The sequence below is a fragment of the Seriola dumerili genome, unplaced genomic scaffold, assembly GCF_002260705.1.
Source record: "Seriola dumerili isolate Sdu_G_001 unplaced genomic scaffold, Sdu_1.0 BDQW01001222.1, whole genome shotgun sequence".
NCBI classification, from domain to species: Eukaryota; Metazoa; Chordata; class Actinopteri; order Carangiformes; family Carangidae; genus Seriola; species Seriola dumerili.
In genome coordinates this window covers 55,585-68,898 of record NW_019175477.1, presented here as the reverse complement: position 1 = coordinate 68,898, position 13,314 = coordinate 55,585, and the positions used below count along the sequence as shown (strand labels likewise).

Below are 13,314 nucleotides of genomic sequence, written 5' to 3'. Positions count from 1 at the left end.
AGGGTTAATTTTTTTTCACTTCTTGGGAAACTCCCTCAAGGACGTTATACTATTACTGTTTTCACGGATTCACGGAGCGGTAATCCCTGTGACAAGTAAACTGAAATGAATGTGTAAATTTGGCAGAATGCACCTTTAAGTAATGTAACAACCCTACAAAGGTCAATCATTGCTGTCATTGTTTCATACAACTAATTGGCATAGATTAGATGTAATGACAAAGTAATAAAAAGGAAAACATGGCTAGGTATAAACAAGGTAAAGCCATAGATTAGACACAGTTAATGTCTTTGGACTTGTTAACATAATATTGCTCTCCTGAAGCTCAGCTTGCATGTTCCTGTTCATTTTCCTGTTGCCCTCAGATCCATCTGAGGCTTCATGGTTGGTGGACATAAGCAGGGAGGGACCCAGGGTTTTGAAGTTGTGATCACAGTTTTTGAAAGCACGGCATCAGTCAGTGGTCATGATTCCTAAACATTTAGAGTGTGTGAAGGATGAGAGTAAATATCCCGAATGGAAGCAGTTGATATTTTTATTCACAACTTTTTAGAGCCTTGCTGGACAGCCAACACTGTGTCCCTTCATTAGAGGATATGGGCAGGAGAGGGGGTGAGATGCTAAATTTTGTGTTAATGTTGACGTCTGCATTTCATCAAAACCACTTTTTTTTGGGGGGGGGGGGGGGGGGGGGTTGCTGGTCTCAAGCCCTGCACAACTTGAAAATCCATGACATTTTCACAGGGTGCTGTGATAATGTTGCGACAACCGGCCATAGTTCCTGTCCTCTCCACAACCTCGTCCTCACTTCCTCTCAGGGCCCCAGATTAAAGGAAAGGCTCACATCACATTACATTAATGTGTACTATAAACAGCACAGGATGTCTACATATGCAGTTTGGCAATTTGGATGTGACGTGTTTTACATATACAGTACGTATGTATACTGTACACTGCTTTTTTAAAAAAAAAAAAAAAAAAAAAACATTCAGTTTTGATTTTGATTCAAACACACAGCAGCATTATGGCTGTATATGTGGACATTATTGGTATAAATGTGCTAATTTCCCCCTCCATTCAAAAATGTGTTTTGCTTATTGTTGCCTCTCTTGGATGTTTGGGCGTCACTGTGCAGAACGATGTAGATGTGGAAAGCTCAACACTAAAAGGCTTCTGTCACGTTCGTCCTCTGAAGGTGGAAAGTTTCTCTGTGCTCACCTCAAGTCTGAGTTTGCTGTATGCACATACGAGTATAATTATGTAGCATCATAAGTGTGGTTCAATATGCAACTTACGCAAACGTGACGTGGAAACACACACACACAGAGAATTGACTTTTTCGGTGAAGCTGGAGACATCTTGTGTGTTGTAGGTGAACTTCTGAAATCAGTGACATTGGATTTCTTTCATGAGGGAGGTAAAGTGAATGTCATTTTAACAATGTTTAGCTTCTGTGAGAAAAAAACAGATTCAATGTAGGATTTTTATTTGTCCGGAGCGGATCTTTTAAGTGTGTGGATAATGCTTTTTTGTACTGTCGTTTACAGAAACACAGGAAAAGATCATTCTTTTCAAATTTCCATTTTCTGTTGCATTGGACAGACTTTGCTGTGTTTCCAATGACCCAAAATGAATCCAGAGGAAATTAGTCACATTTCCAGACCTGTTGTTTTGCTTTACAACAAATGGAAGTTGTTAGAATTCAACATCATACAGATCATTTACAACAAAAAGACAAAAGAGGTGTTACTGTTTGCATTCATACAGTATAGCTATTTAGACTCTGCTGCTCTGTACATAAAGTAATTATCCTGACCTTAACCCCATCCTGCTCAACCGCAACCCTAAGTATAGTGTAAGTGTGGTTCTAAGATGGATAATTACAATACTTGTTCCTTTGTAATTATACATAGTATGACAAACACTGTGATCCCAAGAACACCTTTTTATGGAATTGAACCCAGCACCCTTCCTCTCTGCCACAAGGGGCTCATGAAAATGAAGGATTTCTTCTGAAAATGTCTTTGTCAAGAAAGAGTGTTTTGTCTCTAATGCGTAACCGCAGATGTTCAAATGTTGCACCCAGTCATTCTGTCAGGAAAAACGCAGCTGAATATTTTATTGCTCTCACTGACTGAATGCATCACTTGGTCCATATTTTTGACAATTATTTTGGAGTTGGCTGCAGGCGGTGCGAGTAAAGCTACACCTATGGGTGTCCCAGCTACACTCAAGTCTATTTCTGTATCTGAAGGAGAGGTGATGGGTTAGAGGGAGTGGAGGTGGGGCGGTGGGTTGGGGCAAAGCAAACAGCAAGGGTCTCAACACTCAAAGTAAACATTACCCTATGTTTGAACTACACACCTTCTCCCACACACTCGCGCTCTCCCCTCTGAGTCTTATTCCTGCAAACACCCCCTCGAGTTGGCCCAGCTAAATACACTGCTTATCCCAGGGCCTTCCAATAAATCAGAGAGGAAAGCACCTCTGACAAGGTCTCACCTCCACAGCCAGCAGCCCTTAGCTGGCAGCTCTGACTTACATGTGGGGACTGCTTTGGAATAAATGGACGAATGGCTTTTCAGAGTAACTTTCCTAATCACCACCTCTGAAGGAATAAGGACGTTTTATCCAGCAAATTTAATACAATTATAATAAATCCCTTTTATATGCCCACTTAGGCCTGCATCCCCGCTAACTCCAGCCCCCGAAAATGAAAAGTTTGCTTTGCTGAGGCAAGAACATGCAACAATTCATTGAGGGATTTAGATGTTTGACATACTGCAAAATTGAAAGTTTTATTGAGCATACAATGGAGCATGATGTAAATTGGTTTCAGGAGAACGAAAACCTGCTTCATTACTGCGCGACATGGTTTCATCCAACAAAATCATCGAATTCAATATTCAATATTCCAAGAATGTCAGTGGGTTTAAACACAGGCTCAAGCTATTTGTGGCTTTAATATGCTCAAGTGCATGAACCAGAGGAGAGCCACAGCAGCAGCAATATTCAAAATGACACATTCCCCGCAGTAAAATGTTTAAACATCTGAGCATTGCCCAACATCTTTCTTCTTTGGATTTGTTGTTTTGACTTTGTTTATTCATCCTTGTCTCAAAGCGCCGGTTTCATCCTCTGCTGCCTTAACTTGTTCCCAACAACTGTGATTCCTCAGCACAAAAGAATGAAAGAAACTCTCAATGAAAAACACAATCTTTTCATCTCTGGCATGAGTCAATTACCAGGGCAGCATTACTGAAAATGCTGCATGTTTTCTTTTTTTCTCAAGCTCTTAGAGGAGCGTCCTCTGAACTGAAGCGAAGGGTCTATTGATTCTGACATGTTTATTTCCATGGCAAAGTCAGTTTGGGTTTCCAACAAGACCAGTCAGTTTAGCTTTTGTTGTCCATGTGTCCATTGGAACGCTCCCAGTAACTTTTATGGGTGGATTTTTTAAACAATGTTTTGACAGACATGGATGAGTGTAGTTTGTGGGCCAGGATTTCTTCATTTGTATTTATTTCATTTTGTGGAGCTCACACCAAGGGCGATGGGAACGTGGAAGTCTTATGAGTTCATTTGACATTAGTGTCCATTATATGTCTGTCTGAGTCCAAGTTAATTTCCGGATCTCGGTAAATAGTTTGCTCACTGTAGGAAAACAGTTTGCACAGGCTGTTAAGTTATTTTTCATATGTCGATATTCATTGTTAGTGAAATCTTAGCTTGTGCTTTAACTGTGCCATGCTACAGAGGATAGGTTGTGAGTAATATTTGCACAAAGATGCAAATAAAGTTAAAGTTATTAAAGTTGTAGTTAATTGCCAACTGCTCAAAGGAAACTTTTGAGGAGGGAACAGCCTTAGCACAGTCACATAATGTCACCGGTGTAGATGGTTTTACCAAACATAGACTCTGTTTTGTTTGTTTTACAACATGAAATTCACAGCAAGCTTCTCTCTGTCATAATTTCTACTGATGTTATTATGTATCACAACATGGCACTTACCAACAGTGGAGATACTTACAGCTCAATATCTAGAGCTGCGCTTTTGCACTCAACAATGGCCTGAAGCGACGACAGTATCAACCTGTTTTGGATGCAAATTTGAGAGTTATAGTGAAAAAAAATACACAAGTGACGTTTTCCTGCACTACACACACACACACACACACACACACTCACACATATATACTGTATACAGATATAAATATCACAGCTATACAGGTTAAACTGATGTGCTGACAGTTGATGTGTTGTGCTGTTAATCTTTGAATTGTAAATGCAGTTTCCAACTTCAGGCGTGTTTGAAAAATGGGAGTGTGCGAGCCTAAGAGTGTGTTTGTGTGTGTCTCAAAGTAAAAGTGCGAGAGTTGACAACCTTGCAGACTGGAAAGATAAAGTGAACTGATGCTCCAGATGGAAACATTAATAACAAGATGAAAAGAGGGATTCTTTGAGTTTCTGTCATAATGAATATTAATTACCAGAGAGACTTGGCACAAAGAAACCTGACAATAAGACAGATATTTTGTTGTGATTAATACATCCTCTATTGAAAAACACTTCCTCACACGGCCTGTCATGCTCTTATTCTGGAAGATGGACTGTAAGGAGAAAGGACCCAGACTGCTCCTCAGGTGAATTCATATTGTTTTCACATAATACAAATCAATAGAGGGTTTGAGGAGCTCCTGCATCACTAAATGGCTTTGTGATCCCCGACTTTTCCTCTAGCGCCACCATGAATTTGACATTTTTGTTTTTTTAATTAAAAATGTTTGGAGAAGTGTTGGATGGATTAACATGAAATTTGGTGCATACATTAATTGTCCCCCTCAGTTTGAATTGTAATATGCTTGGCAAGACTGTTTTAGGTATTTGCGTTATTACAAATTTCCCTTTTTTATTAGGGATTTTATTACTTCTGGGACCCGAACTGAAAGTTCTATTTTCTCTTCAGCTCTCTGTTGCCATTGTGAGCATGTTAGCATCCAAACTCAAAGCACCTCCGTGTCTTAAGTACAGGCTCGCAGAGCCAGTGGCGTTGCTACAGGCTGTCAGTCTTATCAAACCTAACCTTGAGTCAGATTAATGGTTTTTACACAGTCATCAGGTATCACTGGAAACTGCATCTGCAAACTTTTTGTTGAGCTTGCATAATAGCAGGATGAGTATGTGTACGTGACTCTCCAACTAAAGACAGCTTTGTGTTCTTCCTGGAGTAATACCAGCATTAGTAACCTGCTATTGTGATGTTTCCACTGTGTTTGCCTGAAGGTGTTGTCATGGGTGTATTAGATTTGGTCTTGTGATACAAACTTTGCACAAACTTTTGTGAATTCTGCACTGTCATTGTCCTCCTTTCCACAGAAGATCTCATGTCCTCCAGGAACAGGCAGATATAGGCAATATGCTAAGCTCAGGGGTTTAGGTTGCAGGTCATTTCCCAGTGGGATCAGCCAGCTCCTGCAGAGGGTTTGTGATAAGAGTGGATACTAGAAGCTATGTAAACCTTGTTAAGCTGCCCTTCCCCTGTGTGCAGGGGGGTAATCCTAAACACCTGGGCTAGTTAACTGGGATTTGGTGGGATTAGGGGCTCCATGAGGCAAACCTGATCATACTTCTGGTTAAATCCATTTCCGTTCTTATCTTTTAAGATTCTTTCCTTTATAATTCAAACTCAATGCTGCAGTTACACAACAGTTACCGTTTATCCTATTTCATCTCTGCCCGCATCAGATATTCAGGGAGAGACGTGCTAGCTAGGTGTAAATCCATGTGGTTAGTCTGGGATTTGACATTCTTCTTTGATTGAAGTTCATGCAAAACATTACATGTTGAAAACTGAAAATTTGTCCAATGAATGCTCCTTGTGAAAAGGCACATTTTTACTGATTTTTTTTTTTTTTTTTTTTCCATGCTAACAAAAAGGCTTTAGGGATGACATTGTGAGTCAGTTGGCTGGCCCCTCACTTTGCTCCAGACTGGAATATGTCAACAAATATTTGATGAATTACTTTACCATGAAATTTTGTACAGACTTTGATAATGTCCAGAGGATAAATCCTATTGCCTTTTGCGATGCCCTGACTTCTCATGTAGTGCCGCACTAACATTAACATTTTTTGTTTTATTGAAATGTCTCAACAGATATTGCCTGGATTGCCATAAAATTCAATACTGACATTTATGTTCCCCTTAGTAAGAATTTTCTTGAATTGACTTCTAGTGCCACTATCGAAATTTCAATTTGTCCGATACGTTTTGACCAGATGCTTTTTAAATTAATGACTCAAAGTTAATCAGCCTAAGTTGTACTTTGTCTTCAGAGCAAATTTTATTATGCTGTTATCTTGTTTTCTTTTTAGCCCAACTAAGGCTGTTAGTCAAATGCCAATTTTCAAGACTTTATTGTTTTTTCATAATTATTTTTTGGGCAGTCTTTATTTAATGGATTGGAGAGATGACAGAAAAATAAAGGGACAGAGAGAAAGAATCCAGCAAAGGACATGAACATGGGATATTGTGGTTCACTGTGGTTGTTTTAATAATTTATAATTTATATTCATGTATTACTCAGACTCTAAGATATTTCTTTTTTTCATAAAAAGTCAAACATTCAAAATTCCATGAGCGTTTTTTAAGAGCCAAATGTCCAGTTCATCAGTTAAAGGTCACTGCAGCACAATCAATAAGTGGATATTTACTTGTGATTACAAATAAGAGACGGTTTGTCATTTTGGAACAAACCTAGTTGAAAATGGCACCAATTTATCAAATTAAACTCAAAATTATGGCAATAGGATTCATATGAATCTTCTTATTAATTTTTACTTTTGTCAATTTGTGTGTCTTTGTATTTGGTCTTTCAGTCAGAGTGGTCAAATGTTAGCACAATCAATTACATTGTGTTTGACATTCAGAAAATAACTATTATTTCTGGTATGTACGTGACACTGGTATCAAGGCGGTTTCAGCTCCATCAACTAACCGCCCCCTCCCTCTTCTTTCCTCCTTTGTAGATGTGGACGAGTGTGCAGAGGCGCTTGACAACTGCAGCATCGATGCCATCTGCCAGAACACCCTGAAGTCATACAAATGTATCTGCAAGTCAGGCTATAAAGGGGATGGCAAACATTGTGAAGGTAAAAGTCTGATTGGATTAATGCGCTCGTTTTCACCTGTGGTTGGAGGCACAGACTTTCTCTTCCCTTCTGCCGGTGCATGGGCAGGAGTTTTACAGTACACTGAAGTAAAAGCCACATTTCTCATGTTGATGTGCCGTATCTCTCTATGAACGTAAGCCCCTGGGCCAGTGACAGGCTTGATAAGAGCTTCTGTCTCACTCAACATAACTCATTAGCTTTAAGACTCTCCTGAAGAGGGAGGAGAGATGAGAGCGAGCAGCGGACGGAGAGAGGGGAGAGCCAGGTGCAGAGTGCTCCTTTGTGACAAGATGAAATGAAGCAGTAAATTTCCTGCACATGTTAGAGGAGAGAATTAAGATAGCGACTGAAATGGCAGTCAGAGGCCCTGCCAAGCAGTCAGGGATATTTCCACAGCCAGAGGCAGGCCTCATAGACTGTCAGACACAAGTCTGTTTTTCTAGCCTTTTTCAATGTGCCCAAAGCCTCCGGATCATTATATCCCACAATTTTTATTAGTATTATTACAAAACCATATTTCACAATGTCATTTCTTTCCTTACTATTATTATTCTTTCATTTACTTGACCGAGTGTTTTTCATGGCCTTCTGCCTGTAGGTTATAAAAAGTTTGCTTTATTGAATCTGTTGTAAAATATGTGCAAGATTGGGTTTCCATTGAAGTGAAGGTTAGCTGATGGCTCCTCAAGGCTGATATGCTTGTTTAAAAAAAAACAAAAAACTCTAAAGCAACACTCATAAAAAAAGAAATAAATAGATAAGTGTTTCAGCAACTGGTGGTCCGATTTGAGGAGCATGCTGTCGCACAGTCTGTTGACATTGTCCATGCACAAGAAGTTCTGTGTGCACCTGGCTGTCACATATTTGTGTTAAACGGGGACAGCAGAAAGTATGAAGACAATGATAAAAAAGAAAACATTCCCATGTTTCCAAGTTGTGTAGAGCTGTCACGCTTGACCAACTTTCATGTATGTACAGTCTGTGGTTCAGATTGGAGTTTTAAGTTTTAGTGGTTGATCTAAAGGCTTTGTTCAGTGTAGCTGCTGCCAATATCTGTGTGTATAAGTGGAAGCATTATGTTGTCATCAGATGGGACCATCTTGATCTGTCCTCCACTGTACAGGTCTTTATGGTTTGTGAAGGTAAGTTTCTCTTAAGGGAAGTCAGCCAGGAAAACCTGATAATAAATCATTACAGGATTCACAGGATTTTTGAAGGTCATTTAATTTTTTTTAATATTTAATTTTCTATTTTTTTATTTTATTTTAATGACTCCATAAATTTGATTTGTGTTTATTCCCACCCGTTCCAGTTGTTTTTCATACTGGCTTTTATTATTATTAGTTTATTGTTTTTAAAACATGTGTTATCTATTAATGCTTCACAAATGAATGATGTGATTTTTTTTGGGAGGGCGTTGGCACTTTTTTTTTTTTTTTAACTTTAACAAAAAACTATTGATTTTCAGCTTTTGTGATTTAGTTTAAACAACAGGAATAGTGACAGAAATAAGGCCAGGATCCTCTTTCCCTGCAAAAGTATGATAAAATGTCTTTCATTTGATATTTGTTATTCTTCCTATTACATAGTTGGTGTTTCTAAAAAGTTACATAAAAGCTTGACCATGAGACAAATCCGTGTCTAGTGGATATAAACGGACAAAATTTGGGAGTTGACTCATTAGTATGAGACAAGCACTGAATAAAAGCAAATTCAGAACTATTGGAGGAGAATCACATCTGCATTTACATGTGGTAGGATGTTTTTCAGGTTTAGAGTAGAGTAGGAAAGTGATGAGTGATTGTGTGCTGTGATCGGGAAATGACAGAGATGTGTGGGAAGTGGAGAGGCAGGGAGCAGCAGCAGAGTGTTTCTTTGTTGCAGTCCCATCCCTCTGCTGTCAAGTCCAATTAAGCCCCGAGTGAGGCAGTCTCAAAGAGGAGCTGAACATCCAGGATCATCGGCCCTAAATGGGCCAGTAAGTGCTGAGTTGAAGTGCTCTGTGTTCTCAATCCACCTTGTCTAGGTCTCCTCAGTATGGGCCCCTCAACCATCATCATAACCATAACAGACAACTCCACTCAGGCTGTCATGCCAATCTGCAGTCTCTCTTTATCTTTCTGCCTCTGCTCTCTCATTTATGTGTCACATTGCTTCAGTTTTAGCTACTAGCACTGATCAACTTTAGGGGTTAGTTTGATTCATCTGTCTGATGGCCAATAATTACCTTTTATTAAGCACTGGCTGCCGATCAGTCTGTAATGTCAATGATGTCAATAATGTGAGTGCTAATTTAATAGAAATTCCTTTCCAATGACATACATAGCATAAAGTAGTTAAAACTTTCCTTCCAGACTTATTTCCTTTTTACCTTTAATTGTCTAGGAATGTTATTTGTAGTAATTATGACATTGTTGTATTTCACCACAGACTTTATTCGCTGCGTCATGGTAGAAAGGTGCACATACTGGACAAAGTGCTGTTTCAGATGCTTTTATATCCTGCCAACAATAAAATTCCAAGGGAAAAAAGCAATGTCCTGGCATGAAAGTGGTCAAATTTTAGGATATTAAATATGGCATAAAATTTTGACTATCAGTATTATGCTTTAAAAACAAAACAATATAAGTGAAGCTCTGGCTTATATCCAAGCTACATCAGTAAAAGGTGAACCTACTAATTAATTACCACAGCTGATGTCAGATCCCTGTTTACCTCCGAAGTGCTCTTATGGAAGTAGAGATGGAACAAAACGGATTTCATTTCTCTAAAACTTGGACCAAATGGCTGAACTAGGCCCAGGTTTTAAAGGAATAATTCAACAGATAGTGAGAAGATCAACAACACTCTCAAGACGGTATGGTATGTAAGTATGAAGTATGAAGTTACAGTAAGCGTCTGGTTAGCTTAGCTTAGCATCAAGACTGGGAACAGTGAGCCAAAAATTCACATACCAGCTCAGTAAAAACCACATCAGTGAATCTGTACCAAACAAACAAACAAACAAGGGGTTTATATGTGGAACAATTTTTCAGCTGACCAAGCCGCAGTCCTGCACTTAACCCCCTGTAAAACTAATGATCTTTTTTTACTCTTTGGTTTTTGTATGGATTAAACACACAAGATATCACGTCTTAAGGTGTGATCTTTCGAGGTGGATTTTGTTGCCTTCGAATACTTCCCGGGTACCTATTTCCCCCTGTTTCCAATCTTTATGCCAAGCTAATCTAACCAGCTGCTGGTGGTAGCTTCTTATTTAACAGATAGATATGAGAGTGTGGTATCAATCTTCTCATCTAACTCTTTGCAAGAAAACAAATAGGTGCGTTTCCCCAAAATCTCAAGCTATTCCTTTAGTACTGCTTCTACATCCTCAGTCCCTAACTGGATCTTGATTGTTTCAAGTTGTTGAAGAACCTGCTCACATCCCTGTGTGTCATCTCTCTGCAGATGTCGATGAGTGTGCAACTGACTACAACGGCGGCTGTGTCCACGAGTGCATTAACATCCCAGGAAATTACAGGTGCACATGCTATGATGGCTTCCGCTTGGCACATGACGGGCACAATTGTCTAGGTGAGTATGTGATGTATGCATTTAACTGTGTGTGTGTGTGTGTGTGTGTGCGTGCGTGCGTGCGTGCGTGCACAGCTGGGTTAATTATGCAGGAAAATGTTAAAGGGTTTTTGTCAGGAGAACACATACATTAAACTGCATATGTCAAATTTCAAACTCAGTCCGACATAACCCATGTGGTTGCATAAATTATTCTCTCCACATGTCTCACGTCACATCATGGATGGTAATATATGTTTCGAGCCTGAACTGAGCTCTTATTAGACTGCTGCATCACATATTAGCTATTTCCTCGTTTCACAGGTAGCCGCCAAATGTGTTTTCTTAAAAGGAAAAAGGAGACCTTTTTTGTAATAAGTCTGAGTAGAAGTGGTGAATTTATGAAGAGCTTGACCCTGAGCTGGGAGCTCGGAGTGAGCCGTCAGCCGACGGTACTTTCCCATGGTTTAATATTTCACCAGTGTGCCATTCATATTAGCCTCGCAGAGAACATATTACACCTAAAAGGTTATGAAATGAAGGGAGAAAACAGTGCTCTTCCTGCTGTTGGGAGTTGCTAAACACAGACATCATCCACCCCCACCCCCACCACCCTATTCTGTCTTCCTATCTTGCTCCTTCTCCCCCATCCACCAACCTTAAATTCCTTTTGTTTTGTTATGAAACCCCCAAGTCAGAGCTCATGCTGCTCCTCAGAAAGCGTCTCCCTCTTGCTAACAGCCTCAGCATGATGCGTTTCACTTGATACTGAAATCCAGCTCACCCTGGTAGCTGCTGTGAGTTTGTTGTGGAGGGAAAGTAACAGGCGGCTTTGCTACAGCAGATATCACATTCATTTGAAGTGATGACAGAAAATCTTATCGGCACTTAGCAACGATTCACTGTGAAAAGGCCGTTACATGCGGGCACCACAAGGCAACACACTCCTATCAGTCCCACATTTACTTGATGAACTGCATGTAATGCTGGGATTAAGGTACACTGGAATGGAAAACACTCCCATCTTCAGATCGATAATGAACCTGTTCTGACTTGACGATGTACCCGTGTCTCGGATTCGCTTTCTTTCACTCTTGCTGTGTTTCTGTCTCTTTCTCTTCTTCCCCTTTCCTTCACTCTCTGTTTCTTGCTCGCTCTTGCTCTCTCGCATCAGTGTAAAGCAGGGCTATTTTCCAAGCCATTTAGCAACAGCATTCAGTTGTGCGTGGATCATTTGCTTTACCGTGGATCAGCTCCTGCCTTGCGTGCAGGTGTGTAATCGCAATATATGGTTGTGTGGCTGCTGCTGTTGCATCAAATGGAGTTGCATCCATCGATCCCTTTGATATAATCTGTCATAGTGAAACACACATGATCAAACACGGAGAGAGTTTTTTCTTCTTCTGCCGAATTTTATTTCTACGACCTGTATACAAGAGGGCAGATCTGTCTTAGAAGTAAATTCCTGTAAAGATATCAATCCAATTAATTATTAAACAAGTAAATATTTTTTTAAATCTCAGCACAGTCGACAGGGCATAATGACGCACTAAATGGTGTATATGCAGCTGTCAAGTACAAATCCAACCACCGCCTTGAGACCCTGCTCTGGCCTGCTAATGGAATAATCCTCAGCACAAACACAAGAGAGGAGAGGAAGAGGCAGAGCCAAGGTTTCATGTTAAGGCCCCAGCTTCCTCTTCCAGGTTTAAGCTCTTTTTTGGCCCCTGAGAAAAGATTATTCCCCTTGGTCCTGGAGTAGAGAGCCTAAGAGGCTGGTTCCCAGACAAGGTCAAACCCTCAGAGCCCTTATAGACCAGATGTGCCTAAGGCAGCGGAGGAGGAGACATTCACCTGATCCTCAAAAGTTCATGCTGAGTTTGGAGTCTGAGATCTTTAAGGTGCTTCTCTTTGGATCTACCCCGTGTTGTTTTTCCACAAAGCTCCAGTTATTTTATTTTATTTCCTCTTCCTTTCATGCTAACATTAAAGCATAAATTTCCAGTGTGTAACATAACTTCCTGCTCCCGTCCGTCTTGAGGCTGTTCTTTAGCCAGTAGACACCCGTGTTGGGGCGACTGTGAGCTCAGGGACTCGAGTTGGGCCGGCGCACATGCGTCCCTGTCGATGTCCTCTTTGTGTGCTCGCTGTCGCACGTGCCACACGGCTCCTTGTAATTGGATGTGTTGGCAGCATAATGACATTGGGCGGTGGCAGAAGGCGGCAGAGCGTGAAGCAGAACGCTGCCTCCGCGCGCCTCACCGGGGGCGCTCTGGTTTCTGAGGTCTCCCATGTCTGTCTCCTAAATCCCACAACGATGTCAGGGAGTCAGCAAGGTGGAAGCAATGCAATATCACAGCACATTGCTCCTGTCTGTGCAGAGTGAGATGTCACTCACTGTATAATTTACCTCACAGGGAGCTATTGTACCCTCACAAAACTCACTGAAGAGAAGAAGTGAAGCATATAAGAACTTGATTACGTCTTTTATAAATTTCATTACCATTATCTCGCGGAGGTGAGGGAGGGATGGTATTTAATCACCACACCTCTTTCATGGTGAAGCTGTAAAGGGTTTTTTGAGTC

At 40.5% G+C, this 13,314-nt stretch overlaps 1 protein-coding gene across 2 annotated transcripts in view; it reads left to right on the top strand.

The window, feature by feature from the left end:
- Nucleotides 1-13,314, top strand: part of scube3 (signal peptide, CUB domain and EGF like domain containing 3) — a 70,387-nt gene that overhangs the window by 10,891 nt on the left and 46,182 nt on the right. For both annotated transcript variants that reach the window (XM_022767593.1, XM_022767592.1), the window contains exons 2-3: nucleotides 7,030-7,152; nucleotides 10,624-10,749. In XM_022767593.1, coding sequence (XP_022623314.1) covers nucleotides 7,030-7,152; nucleotides 10,624-10,749 — 249 coding nt within the window. The remainder of the gene's footprint in view (nucleotides 1-7,029; nucleotides 7,153-10,623; nucleotides 10,750-13,314) is intronic.